Genomic DNA, 13,090 nt, shown 5'->3' on the forward strand with positions numbered 1-13,090 from the left:
TAGTACACTAGAGTTCAAATGACATTTATTATTTGATGTATTTATTTATATTTTTTTAAAGAAGCCTCTTGGTATGCTATTAAGAATTGTCAGAGCAGATTGATTCAAATGTGTTTACCACACAAGATGAAATCCAAAATGAGCGTTCTCCGAGTCCAAACCAGAACTAGGCAGAAATGGTTGTCAAATTGGATTTGATTGGATTGGATAACTTTATTCATCCCGTATTCGGGAAATTTCATTGTGACAGTAGCAAGAGGGTGAAAATGCAGATACAGGAAAGGCAGTTACAAGTTAGACAATAGTCGCAAAGGCCACAGAACAACAAAGCAAAGCAAAGTATATGTGATCATTAAGAATCACTAAATCAAATCATTATGACAGAAAAGCCGCAAAAACACAAAACGAGCAAGAGCGGACGGAGCCACTGGCTGCCAATTGAGCGGCGCTATCTTGGTTGCGGTAGCAAAAACGGACACAGACTCAAGAAAAAGACGTAGAGTTGGATAAAACTGGAACCACACACAGGAAGTCTTCCACAAGATGGGGGACTTCTGCAGACTGTGACCAAAGTAGAGAATATGCAGAGTCACTCTTCCAAGCTTAGCCGCACGGTTCCTCTGTAGTCTGGAGCTGAAGAATCAACAGTAGCAGAGTAGAACCCCTCGACTCCGTTTCCGGCCTGGTAAGCGCCGACAGCTCTTCCATCTTATCCCATGATGCAATGGTTTGTCTGAAGCGTCGCTTTTGTCCAGCTCCGAATTCCCAGCGGCATTGAGGTGTTGCTCCTTCTGCTGCGTATTGTCACAGCTAGTCCCATGTGTATGACAACGTAGGCATGGCTGAATGGTTCAAAAAAAGTAGCAGAAAGAAGCCAGGCTAACAGAACAGAGAAAGTTGTAAAAACATTAAAGTAAAAAGTAAAAGTACAAAGTAAAGTAAAAGGGAATGTATTAAGAAATATTAAAATGTAATTAAAAAAAGATTAAAAGGCTGTAAAACACGAAAAACAAATAAGAGCGGACAGAGCATCTTGGAAAAAAAATTTTTTTTTTTAAAGAAAAAAAATAGATTCCATCTTGGCAGATTTCTCTTCTTCTCTTCTTGATTAAAAAACAAGATTCTCTTGAAGAGTGCGGGTAGCGGGGGGAAAAAACTCCCGACTACCACAAGGTTGGATGTACCTTCCAGTTGCAAACACGTTTAGACGTTTAGAGGTAGGTCTCTTACGAATCCTTCCAAATCTCAATGTGCATTCTTGGAAGTCCTCCCCAGCCACTTTTGGATTCCACTGTTTTAACACACAGGTTGAATGCCAAAATGAGCATCGAACAAGTGCAAAACAGAACTCGTCAGAAAATGGCTGTTAAATTTTTCTTCTCTTCTCGATTAAAAATCTCTTGAAGAGTGCTGGTAGCGGGAAAAAAAAACCCCGACTACCACAAGGTTGGATGTACCTTCCAGTTGCACACACGTTTAGAGGTAGGGCTCTTACGAATCCTTCCAAATCTCAATGTGCATTCTTGGAAGTCCTCCCCAGCCATTTCTGGATTCCACTGTTTTAACACACAGGTTGAATGCCAAAATGAGCATCGAACAAGCGCAAAACAGAACTCGTCAGAAAATGGCTGTTAAATTTTTCTTCTCTTCTCGATTAAAAATCTCTTGAAGAGTGTTGGTAGCGGGAAAAAAAAAAACGACTACCACAAGGTTGGATGTACCTTCCAGTTGCACACACGTTTAGAGGTAGGTCTCTTACGAATCCTCCTAAATCTCAATGTGCATTCTTGGAAGTCCTCCCCAGCCACTTTTGGATCCCACCGTTTTAACACACAGGTTGAATGCCAAAATGAGCATCGAACAAGTGCAAAACAGAACTGGTCAGAAAATGGCTGTTAAATTTTTCTTCTCTTCTCGATTAAAAATCTCTTGAAGAGTGCTGGTAGCGGGAAAAAAAAACCCGACTACCACAATGTTGGATGTACCTTCCAGATGTAGACACGTTTAGAGGTAGGAATCCTCCTAAATCTCAATGTGCATTCTTGGAAGTCCTCCCCAGCCACTTTTGGATCCCACTGTTTTAACACACAGGTTCAATGCCAAAATGAGCATCGAAAAAGTGCAATACAGAACTGGTCAGAAAATGGCTGTTAAATTTTTCTTCTCTTCTCGATTAAAAATCTCTTGAAGAGTGCTGGTAGCGGGAAAAAAAAACCAGACTACCACAATGTTGGATGTACCTTCCAGATGTAGACACGTTTAGAGGTAGGTCTCTTACGAATCCTCCTAAATCTCAATGTGCATTCTTGGAAGTCCTCCCCAGCCACTTTTGGATTCCATTGTTTTAACACACAGGTTGAAATCCAAAATGAGGCCTCAAGCGAATTCATCAGTTAAAACTCTATAGGGGGATCCATGGACTTCTGCCTCGTCCTAAAGACTGTGTAGGTAAGCTTTTCTTCCTGCTTTCTCTTTGACTCCACGCATGCCCAAAAATACTTGCTCAGCAGCGTCACAGGTTTTTCCGAGATTGAAAAATAGGCCATACCACAGAGAACATCCCCAGCTTGGCTTTCCATGGCTCTTGGGGATACTTTGTCTTGGTAGAAAAGCTTCAAATTGAGGAGCTGTTGTCCGTGTGCAGATCCTCAGTCGAGTATTGTTGTCACTGTTCTCAAATTCCCCTGAGACCCAACATTCCAAAACTCAACCGGACATTCAAGTTGTTCAAGTTTACTGCGATTTCATTGGCCAAGTTTCTATTTCTATGCTGCGTCACAGACATTGTGTTCTACTTGATAGTGTTTGTTTAAGAGTGGCTTCTTTTTAAGAATATTTATCGATTCATGGTGAAAGCATATCCTTAGCCTATTGGTATGAAAAGTATAGCGATATCACCATATCGATAAATTGTCAGACCTGTAATGCATATGTTGGGCTTTCATTTACAATTTTAAAAAATGACTCATACATAAAACCAGTTCTACCTGCCACACCTTCAGAAATACAGAACAACCAAAACATTACAAAATTGTAGTTGGCCATTAGAATAACAATTAGTCATTACCAATGGTTTTTTTTTTCATTTTAATCAATTCTAGCCAAATGTCAGTTCTCGATTACAATGAGTAAATCTCATTCAGGCAGAAAGGCACATTTTTAAAATGAATTCATTATGTTTGACTAACGTGAGGCTACTTGTACTTGTAGAAGCCTTCTCCCGTCTTTTTGCCGTACTTTCCCTCGGCGACCAGTTTGTTGAGCAAAGGGCTCTGTGCGAAGAGAGGATTGTCGGCGTCCATGGCGCTCCAACCTGCCCGCCAGACAAAGCGTTAAAAATCCAGTCCGCCTTCATTTATCCACATTCCCTCTCACCGTCTAAAATGAATTTGGCCGTGTCCAATCCCACGTAGTCCAGGAGCTCGAAGGGTCCCATCGGGTAACCGGCGCCGAGCTTCATGGCCACGTCGATGTCTTCTTTGGACCCGTGTCCTGAAATTACGAGGATGGCGCTATTTCTCAAGATTCCAGCAGGGCATCTGAGAAAAGACACTACGGAAAGAGTAAACTCGCCTCTCTCGTGCAGACGCACGGCTTCGAGCATGTAGGGGACGAGCAGCCGGTTGACGATGAATCCCGGCGTATCCTGAACGGGGAGCGTGTCGGTGAACTGCTTTTCCTTTCAAAGCAAAACCACCAAACTTGCTGCCCTTCCTACCTTGCAGGACACAGTGGTTTTGCCCAGCGCCCTGCTGAAGTTCACCAGGGAATCGAACGTATCCTGGCTTGTGGAAGATGTTCCTATGACCTGACGGGGTGCGACAATTGTACCATTAAAAATTGTAATCCAAGCAAACGAACGTGTCTGGTCATGGCCCATTTTTCTTAACTGTGAAACCCACGTTACCTCTACGAGTTTCATCATGGGCACCGGGTTGAAAAAGTGCAAACCGCCAAAGCGGTCCAGTCTGGACGTGACGCTGGCGATGTCGCCGATGGGCAGTGAGGAGGTGTTACTGGCAAAGATGGTGTGTCTGAAAGAAAGAAGGGATCAAATGATTGGTTTGAATAGTTCAATGCATTTGCAGCATGGAAAGGAAAAGTACACAAGAAGTTGATGAATTGCTTACTCCGGTGCCACCTTGTCAATCCCACTAAAAAGATCCTGTTTAATTTTCAAGTTTTCCACAATGGCCTCCAGTACGAGGTCAGCGCTCTCGACGACGGCGCCGACATCAGTAGCAGTGGACACGCAGCCTAGGACTTTCTCGATGAACGCTTCACCTGCCTGCGGATGAAATATTAACAATTCAGGTAAATTATTTATAACTTTCGATAATATTCCACTCACCTCAGGTTTGTCTGCAAATTTTTTCTTGACCACTCTCTTCAAACTCGTCTCTATTCCCTTGACTCCCTTTGCCAATATGGCTTCCGACGTGTCCACCAGTGTTACCTGGTGGCCGGTTGACGCAGCAACCTATAACAATCAAATAAGAGTGAGGAAGTCATCGTATGCCTCATTAAAAAAGTTTCTTTCGCTCGTTTACTATGGTGACAACCGCAGTTTGCTTTTTTTGTCTAACCTAATCTGGCAACAAAACAAAACAAATGGAATCTGGCAACAACAAAAAAACAAATGGAATGTCTCCACAAATCAGGAAAATGGCGACAACCGGTGGATAAATTTGTAACTACAATTTAACTTTGGGTAGTTTTTTTTTTATAATTAAAGAACGGTATTTAATATCAACAAGTGGAGCAAATATTTCACATGCATTGATGTGAATAAATATCATTCGCTTCAATTCCGCTTTTATATTCCTGTCGTGTTTTAGGTTTTAGCATCAAACTTATTGACATTCGGCTAGCTACCTGGATGCTCGCATAACTCACGCAACGTTCATTTTAGGCCCACCTGAGCGATTCCCGCTCCCATTTGTCCCCCGCCGACGATAACCACATGCTTGATGGCTACACTCCTGAGGGTCGACGAGGAAAAAGCTCTGCAAAACTGGTGCCCGATGAAAGCCATGACAGGGAGAATTAGCTCTCTAGCTAACGGACGGTCGTGTAGTCGTTTTCGTGACTTTTGGCCCACATTGATGACGTCAGACAACAGGTGCCCATAGGTTTAATAATAATAATGAACAAGCTGCTGCCAATTTCATGCTACCAAAAGAGCTCTTAGAACACTTTAAAATACCTATCAAGAGTTTGTTTTAAACTCATTTCTACTTGTTTTTTTGCGTTTGGAAATGTTTTGTGGTTTAATGCAAACACTTAAAACGTGGGTGTATTTTATTTTCTGCCTCTTAGCCTGGAAACCTTTGAGAAAGAGCTTAATATCTAATTCCTGGTTAAATAAATGAGTGAGAAGAACACTTGTATTTTGTATATTAAAAAAATAAATTGTATTTATTTAAGTTACCGGTTTAGCATATAGTTCTACTGTCACTTTGTAACATCTATTTTGTGTTCCTGTATGAAACTCATTGGATTGCATGTCTATCCCTGTCAATGTACATTTAAAAATAAATTAAATAAAGATTGTAATATTATATAAGTTGACGGTCACTTGTCTGAGCATAAATGTGGCTAACTTCAGTCTTGTGCAAAAACAGACTCCTATTTTTTTCCAAAGGAAACCGATTTCCACATTTAAGTGGAAGTGCAAAACACACTTTAGATATGTTAATCAGTTCCTTGTGCAATCGTACAGAATAAAGTGTCCAGTGTGCGTTTACGTCAATTCTACACTTTGCCTTTCCGGGCGTCCAGTCAGCTGACTTCAACACGACGGGTGGCGCAGACGGTGAAGGAGCACGGCGCCAACGTCAGGCCAAAACGTCCGTGCATGGGCGGCGGCGGGGAACCGGACGGTAGCCTGAAGGTGAATGCCTGCAGTAAGCCGGTGACCATGAGGAAGAGCTCCATCTTGGCTAACCGCTCGCCCATGCAGGCCCTGCGACCTGACACCCAAGGAAAGCGACGAAAGGGTCGTCAAATGCGTTCACACGCCGATTCCGACGGGTAAAACGCACCGATCCCGAAGGGCATGAAGCATTCTCTCCTCCTCGCCGCCTTGCCGTCTTGGTCCAGGAAGCGTTCCGGCCTGAAGCTGTCGGGCCGGTCCCACACGGCAGGGTCTCGGTGGACCGACCAGAGATTAGGCAGAAGGACCGTTCCTCGCGGAATCGTGAAGCCTCGAAATTCTGTAAACGTGTTGCAGCAAAGTTAAGGCCAGAAAAATTAAATCTTGAAAAAAAGAAACATTGTAGAAGAAAATAAAGCACATGACACAGACTTGGTGGAGCTGACAAAAAATGTCACCTGTGGTCTTGGACGCCATGTGCGGAATTCCCAGAGGAACCACGGTGGTCAGCCTCTGGACTTCCATGATGGCGGCCTCGGTGAAGGGGAGGTTGCCACGGTCAGTGAAAGATGGCGCACGCCCTCGTCCCACCACCGTATCCACTTCAGCTTGAATCTTGTCTGAAGCCATGGCAGAAACAAGTATCTTATTTTACAAAGAGCGGCAGAACACTTATTTATTGTTATTATTATTTTTATACCTTGGACATTCGGGTACACGACCATGTAGAGCACGATCCACAGAAGAGAGTTGGTGGTGGTGTCGGTTCCCGCGATGAAGAGATCCCCGATGACGTAGAAGAGGTAGTCCTCGTCGAAGTCGCCGTCCTCCGCCCCGGCGCCCCTCCGAGCCGCCATTTCCACCAGGTACATGTCCACCAAATCTCGGGGGTTCTCCGGATCCAGCGTGCGGCGATGTTTGTCGATGAGGCTCTTCAGGAAGGCGCCGATGTCGCGCTCCACCTGCCGGAGCTCCCCGAAGACCCCGAAGGGCAAGCGGTAGAGCGGCGGGAAGACGTTGACGAGGACGGCGGGGCTGTTGACGCACAGCTCCAGGCCTCGCACCATCAGGCCCAGCAGGGTGGCGAACTGCCGGTCGTCCTGGGAGAAGCGCTCGCCCAGGGCCAGGGAGCAGATGACGTTGGACACGGCGTTGCTCACCATCGGCGTCAAATCCACGTCGCCTTCACGCCGGCTCAGAAGCTCGCTTTTGAGGGTCTCCAGGCCTTGGAGGATGCGCAGTTCCAAGCTGAGCTTTCCCAAACCGAAAGCGCGAAGAGACACGTGGCAGAATTTGCGGTGCCTTCTCCACACCGACCCGTACGGGGCGAAAACAATTCCTTTGAGAGAAAAGTGAGTTAGATCCAGCTTGAGTACTTGACTAAAATGACATTTAATTTTAAAAAAAAATCACTTCAAGAGCAAAATGTCCGAGTGCCTTGAACGCACCTTTTCGTTTGGTCATGATGGTGACCGCAGGGATGTCCGGCCTATCCGAGAAAACTTCGGCATGGTTAAGAAAGGCATCTCGGATAACGTCATAGCCGTTCAGCACCACGATGAGCTGCGTGCCCACAAAAAGGCTGAAAACGTCGCCATAACGCGCGGCTTGCTCCCTCAACGCCTCCATGGGTGTCCAGTTCGGCTTCGGCGGCTTTCCGAACCTCTTCCGGAGGAACGAAGGGATGAGAAACCCCCCGAAATTGCCCACTATCGGCCAGGGCTTCGGACCTGGAGGAATGTTAGCCAGGCGACGGCGTCGTTTCAGGGAGTAACGAACGAACAAATATGTGAGGAAGCAGACGAGAAAAGTCAAAACGTTTATTTCGGACGGCAGCGAATTGCTCCCAAGCGGAAGCATAATGACAAGTTAGGGTACCTTTACGGAAAACTAAGCCATGTTTGTTTTCCCCTTCTTCCTGTTATTGTCGAGTGCTGCTCTCCTATTGGTAGACAAATAGCCTTCTCTGATTGGTTAGATCATCTATGTCACCATTCCGGGTCTCCTATTACCTCAGTCCAGTTGCATTGAGTAAAGGAATGATATTGACTGGTATTTTTCCGTTTTTCATAACATATTGACAAATAAAAATTATTAAAAAGGATATGCATGTAATTGTAATTTTTTAAATGAAAAAAAGGAATAGAAAAATATCAACATTAAAATGTTTTTCCTTTTTTTCATCAAAAACGAATATTTTTGTTTCTTTTCATTCATTTTTAAATGAAAAAGGAACATATTCAGTCGTTTTTTTGTTTCATACATTTTAAATATTTTTAGAATAAAACAATATACTTTTCTCCTCTTTTTCTTGAATCTCGGCCCTATGATTCATGAGTGAGAGACTTTGATGTTCTTAATCCCATTTAATTCAATGTTTAGACCACAGTGACGATACACACACCTCAAACGCTTTATAAATCATAATGAGAAAGAAAAAAAATACCTGAAGGCAGTTTCGGTACACTTAGACACACTGTTCCCACGAAGGCAGTGATTCCCAACCACATAACCACATCAAATTGACTTATTTGTTCCCATAGACGTTGTTTACACACATCAGTGGCAGAGATTATTATTAAATGATTCAATTTCTCTGCACATGTCAGACAAAACTATCTATGCCAGCCAGCAATGTCTAGTGATAGGCAGAACAAGTAGTAAATATATACACGATGTCTTTTAATTTTCTCCATAAAGGTTAGGAAACGCTGCACTAAGGCACCATGTGACGCTGATTTTCTTGAACAAATAAAAAAAGAATAAGGCTGGAGTTTAATTGCTTGGAAATCTCTCTAGAACAGTGGTGGGAAACTTTTTGCAACTTCATTCTGGTCATTTTTTGAAACTAATTTATTTAAAATCTTAACTCCCAAAGGGTAGGGATCACATACTTTTGCATTCCAGGGACAACAGGGTTGGTTATCACAATGTTTACTCATTCAACTATATTTTCCCATCGATACGTTTGGAATAGTCATTTATTATATGGATGATTCATTTTTTTGGGTGGGATTTGACTTTTTCCACACGCAAAAGTCCTCGACTTAATATGTGATATTTGAATAAGAATTCAAATTGAATTTGACACTGCCAACACAAGGAGACAACCAACCCCACCCCCTAACCTTTCCCACCCCATCTGAAGAAGTTGGCACATGTACAGTAATCCCTCGAATATAAAGTAGACCAAACATGGCCGCGACCAATGTTCCCTCTAAGCTGCGTGCGTGCGCAATTGCGCACTACTCTCGTCTTCTCCGTGCACAGCAAATCATATGGAGCGCACAAAATAAAATGCAATTTTTTTCCTCATGATGGCACAGTTCACGCGGCAGCCAGTGGCAGTAGCTCTGTTCACTTTTGTTTTTCGTGTTTTACAGCCCTTCTATCTTTTTTTAAATTACATTTAAATATTTCTTAATACATTCCTTTTTACTTTACTGTGCAAATAGAAGAACAAGCGGTGAAATCAGGTGAGAACTGTCTAAATCTGCTGTGTGTGTGGTTGTGTGCGTGCGTGTCTAGTATGTGTGATCGTTTGTCTTCAACCTACACAATGGACTATAAATGGAAATTATCCCTCGGCTACAATCTTACATATATATGTTCATTAACATGAATATAAATATTTTCATTTTCTGACCCGCTTTATCCACTTCATCACTGTGCTGGAGTCTATCCCTGCTGACTTTGGGCCAGGGGCGGGGGACACCCTGTATCGGTGGCCAGCCAATCGCAGGGCACAAGGAGACGAACAGCCATGCACACTCAGACCCATACCTAGGGGCAATTTTAGAGTGTCCAATCAGCCTACAATGCATCTTTTTGGGATGTAGGAGGAAGACGGAGTACTCAGAGAAAACCCACACAGGCCCAGGGAGAATATGCAAATTCAACAGAGGTGGACCGACCTGGATTTGAACCCAGGACCCCAGAGCTGTGAGGCCGACGCGCAAACCACTCATCCACCAGGCCACCCATTCATAGATATTAATCATTACATTTTATTATTACTAAATCATTTATGTGTAGTAGACATGCACCTGCTTATGGCAGGTGTGATACTGGTGTGTTCCCATAGCGAGTAGATGATGATGTTGCTCACACTGGTACTCAGTGTGCTCAGGGAGGTTGTCTTTCTGCCCAGACAAACCAAAAATTAGAGGGAACATTGGCCGCGACAATTTAAAAATCGCAAAGTAGGGTTACTTTTATATATAACTAGTCCTAGAAGCAACAGTGGCTTCCGCTTATGAGTTTCAGCGTGGATTTTCCCATTTTTATGAACTTAAAAAATATATATATATATTTTTAATAATAATTAATTTGCGATAATCGAGGGAAGACTGTATGCACGCGCACAAAACACACAGCTACAGATCAACAGACGCTCAGGGGGCGGAATAAAGGACGAAAGCGTGATTCTCCTTCTAGGCACGTGTTTGTTCGAAGGCCTCACCCTGACCCCGACCCCATCGAGTCTTTCACTCGTCCCGCGTGCTCTGTACCATGGAGTATGTCTTACAGCGGTTCTTGAGGCACCCCGGCGCCCAGCTGACGGGCCAGCCGTACACACACGGCACGGGCTTGTTCACGTTACGCTCCATGAAGTTGAAGAGCGGGTGCCACCAGGTTTTGGTCAGGTAGTTGTTCGGGGAACATTGACACTGCACACACATGGAAAAATAAAGACTTTTTCGAATCATTGGCCATACGTCCAATCCATTTTAACTGGGATCTGCAAGGCTATTCATGGCACTCTGTCAGTTAAATTGCTATATGAATTTTAAAAAATGAATGCGTAAAGGTTACTATTTTTATCTGGGAAGAATCGTCTGCTTCTGATGTGGATGCATCGGGAAACATGACGCACATTGTACTTGTGTATAAATTCATTCAAAAGCAGTAATTTTAAAAAATGGACATTCAAATTAGTACAAATTTTTGCAATTATTGATTTAAAATGAGGAAACAGGAAATAATCTACAATCTTCATTTGAATCTCATCATAAAACAAAGTTGGCACTCATCATTTTCTTTCTCGGGCCACACAAAATGATGTGGGGGGCCAGATTTGGCCCCCCGGCCGCCACTTTGACACCGGTGCTCTAGATGAATTCATTGCGTGCCATCGACAACAATAGAGGTCCAATCCATATGAACAAGGTTAAGGGTGGCAGTCCATGTTTTTATTTTTAATGTTACCAGATTTAATTTAGAAAATCATCAAAACTATAGACTTGTTTTAATATTTAGATTTAAAAAACGACCTATTTCTTTTACCATTCAGCAAACTATTTTAATATTATTTTTTTTACAAGAACATACTTGTTTTAATTTTTTTAAAAAGGTGTTACAATAAATTATGCCAGTTAGTTATTCATGGTAATTTTTTAAAAATCATAATTTTTGCTGATTATTCTTTAACACGTAGTGAGTCACGTTACAAGACTTCACACGGCATGTCAATTTAATCAAATGAAAATGTTGCGCAACCACTACGGTCAACGCCGAAATAGCGAAGAAGATCCCGCTATTGACTATTCTTCTTCTTGGTACGCTTTTCATAGAGGAATGCTCACCTGCGTGGTCAGGCTGTGATACCACCAAAAGAGTCGCGTGGTGATAAAGTAGGCCACCACCACATCCACGCTATAATGGTCGTGCGCCACCAGGATGCAAACCACGCCCACGGCGCTCAACAGCCAGCACATCAAGTGGTACCACCAGAAGGAACGTGGCGAATCTACCAACAACAAAAAAGTACAGGCTCTGGCAAAAGGGTGAAGCCAAAAAAAAAAAACATACCGTATTTATTCAAGTATAGCGCGCAAAATGATGTACCAAAAAACTGAAGCAAAGTTCGAATGCGCGTTACACACGAATCCCGGTGAAACACTGCCCTCTGCCGGTAAAAAGTCCCCTCGGCAACCTGTCTCTGTCCACCAGATGGGGCGCGAGAGCCCGTTCCATTGGCAGGTGCTCACTTAGAAAAAGGAACTCAAGAAAAATGGAATCAATTGTTTGGAAAATCTGATAATGATGAATCAGACTTTGAAAAATTTGAAATATTATGATGATGAATCACTGAAAAATTTGAAATATTATGATGATGAATTAGACTTTAATAATTTAAAATTGTAAATTCCATTTTTTAGAATTGTGTTCACACTGGTAGTTTATTTTACCACGTTTCCGTACCATATGCTGTGAATAAATGTTTAGTCATGGCGATATGTGTTCAGTATTTGCAATCCTTGGCGTGAGGTGAGAAAAAGTGAAAAAAAAATGTATACCAATTTTTAACCACAAATTACGGGCGCGCGTTATACTCGAATAAATACGGTACTTGCGGCCAAATGGAAAAGCACTCACATTCCTTGATAAACAGGTACGTGAGAGTGAGCACCACGGTATGTCCGCTGTACAGGAAGTCTCCACACAAGATGTGGGAATTGGTGATGGACAGCCCGGCGCCGGATATCAAGTCCAGAACTCGCCGTAATTTGGCGTGGAAGTCTCCGTACAGCTGAAACGGAATGTGAAAATGGCGTTCGGTCGCTAACCCGTGCGTCAATGGATTTGAATGTTCTCCTCACCTTTGGTGCGCACTTCATATGCATGCCGGGGACCGGCAGGGTGGTGATGTACATGGTGACGCAGCGGTACAAATACAAGGTGCCCACCAGGAAGAAGTAGCGTCGGAATACGATGGACCTGCGAAAAGGACGAAGATTGGACGCCGTTTTATAGCAAACGGAGAAAACATAAGGACATAGAAAATGTTGTTTTTGAGTTCAAATTTTATTTAGAAAAAAGAGGAGGGGACTATATAATTTGTGATGGATAAGGAAGCTACGGCTCGGGAGATCCAAGATGGCGGCGCACACGGGTGCAGTGGCTCTTTGCTCTCCAGTTTGGTGTTTTGATTTTTTCTTGTGCAATATTTTAGAATTTTAGAATTTACCTTGCCAGGATGTGACTTTTTATATTTTTATATTACTTATTTATGTATTTTTTTGTTTGTTTTTTAACTGGGAAAACAGACTTTGTGGAGTAGCATCACCAATTTCAATATACGCAGCTGTGTATGATGACAATAAAGGTTTTTGATGAGTTGATGAGCCATGAGTGGCTCTTTTGCTTTTCGCTAACCTGAAAGCTAAAATGTAGCAACAGCATAACAATGCTGTTAAGAGGACTATTTCCTTT

The 13,090-nt window shown here is 43.0% G+C and overlaps 3 protein-coding genes across 5 annotated transcripts in view; all 3 read right to left on the minus strand.

The window, feature by feature from the left end:
- Nucleotides 1-340: 340 nt before the first annotated feature.
- hadh (hydroxyacyl-CoA dehydrogenase) lies at nt 341-5,176 on the minus strand. 2 transcript variants are annotated; one of them, XM_077605295.1, is made up of 8 exons: nt 4,919-5,176; nt 4,352-4,480; nt 4,131-4,288; nt 3,908-4,034; nt 3,719-3,808; nt 3,574-3,646; nt 3,376-3,492; nt 341-3,313 (listed from the first exon to the last, which is right to left on the minus strand). In XM_077605295.1, exons 1-8 carry the CDS (start codon nt 5,033-5,035, stop codon nt 3,195-3,197), a joined length of 930 nt encoding a protein of 309 aa, XP_077461421.1. In that variant the 5' UTR covers nt 5,036-5,176; the 3' UTR covers nt 341-3,194. The 2 variants fall into 2 exon arrangements, with proteins under 2 accessions (XP_077461421.1, XP_077461420.1); XM_077605294.1 differs by having other exon boundaries at nt 3,376-3,646.
- Nucleotides 5,118-7,815, minus strand: cyp2u1 (cytochrome P450, family 2, subfamily U, polypeptide 1). 2 transcript variants are annotated; one of them, XM_077605293.1, is made up of 6 exons: nt 7,754-7,815; nt 7,324-7,605; nt 6,576-7,214; nt 6,334-6,495; nt 6,045-6,215; nt 5,118-5,972 (listed from the first exon to the last, which is right to left on the minus strand). In XM_077605293.1, the coding sequence occupies exons 2-6, from the start codon at nt 7,502-7,504 to the stop codon at nt 5,782-5,784; spliced, it is 1,344 nt and encodes a 447-aa protein (XP_077461419.1). In that variant the 5' UTR covers nt 7,505-7,605; nt 7,754-7,815; the 3' UTR covers nt 5,118-5,781. The 2 variants fall into 2 exon arrangements, with proteins under 2 accessions (XP_077461419.1, XP_077461418.1); XM_077605292.1 differs by lacking the exon at nt 7,754-7,815 and having other exon boundaries at nt 7,324-7,747.
- A 417-nt stretch (nt 7,816-8,232) lies between these two features.
- The window catches only part of sgms2a (sphingomyelin synthase 2a), an 11,576-nt gene continuing 6,718 nt past the window's right edge, over nt 8,233-13,090 (minus strand). Inside the window, exons 3-6 of the mRNA XM_077605240.1 lie at nt 12,478-12,595; nt 12,254-12,407; nt 11,461-11,624; nt 8,233-10,545 (exon numbers count right to left, since the gene is read on the minus strand). Of these exons, the coding sequence (XP_077461366.1) occupies nt 10,363-10,545; nt 11,461-11,624; nt 12,254-12,407; nt 12,478-12,595 (619 nt within the window). The 3' untranslated portion in view covers nt 8,233-10,362. The remainder of the gene's footprint in view (nt 10,546-11,460; nt 11,625-12,253; nt 12,408-12,477; nt 12,596-13,090) is intronic.

Source organism: Stigmatopora argus, chromosome 7, assembly GCF_051989625.1.
Source record: "Stigmatopora argus isolate UIUO_Sarg chromosome 7, RoL_Sarg_1.0, whole genome shotgun sequence".
Taxonomy (NCBI): domain Eukaryota; kingdom Metazoa; phylum Chordata; class Actinopteri; order Syngnathiformes; family Syngnathidae; genus Stigmatopora; species Stigmatopora argus.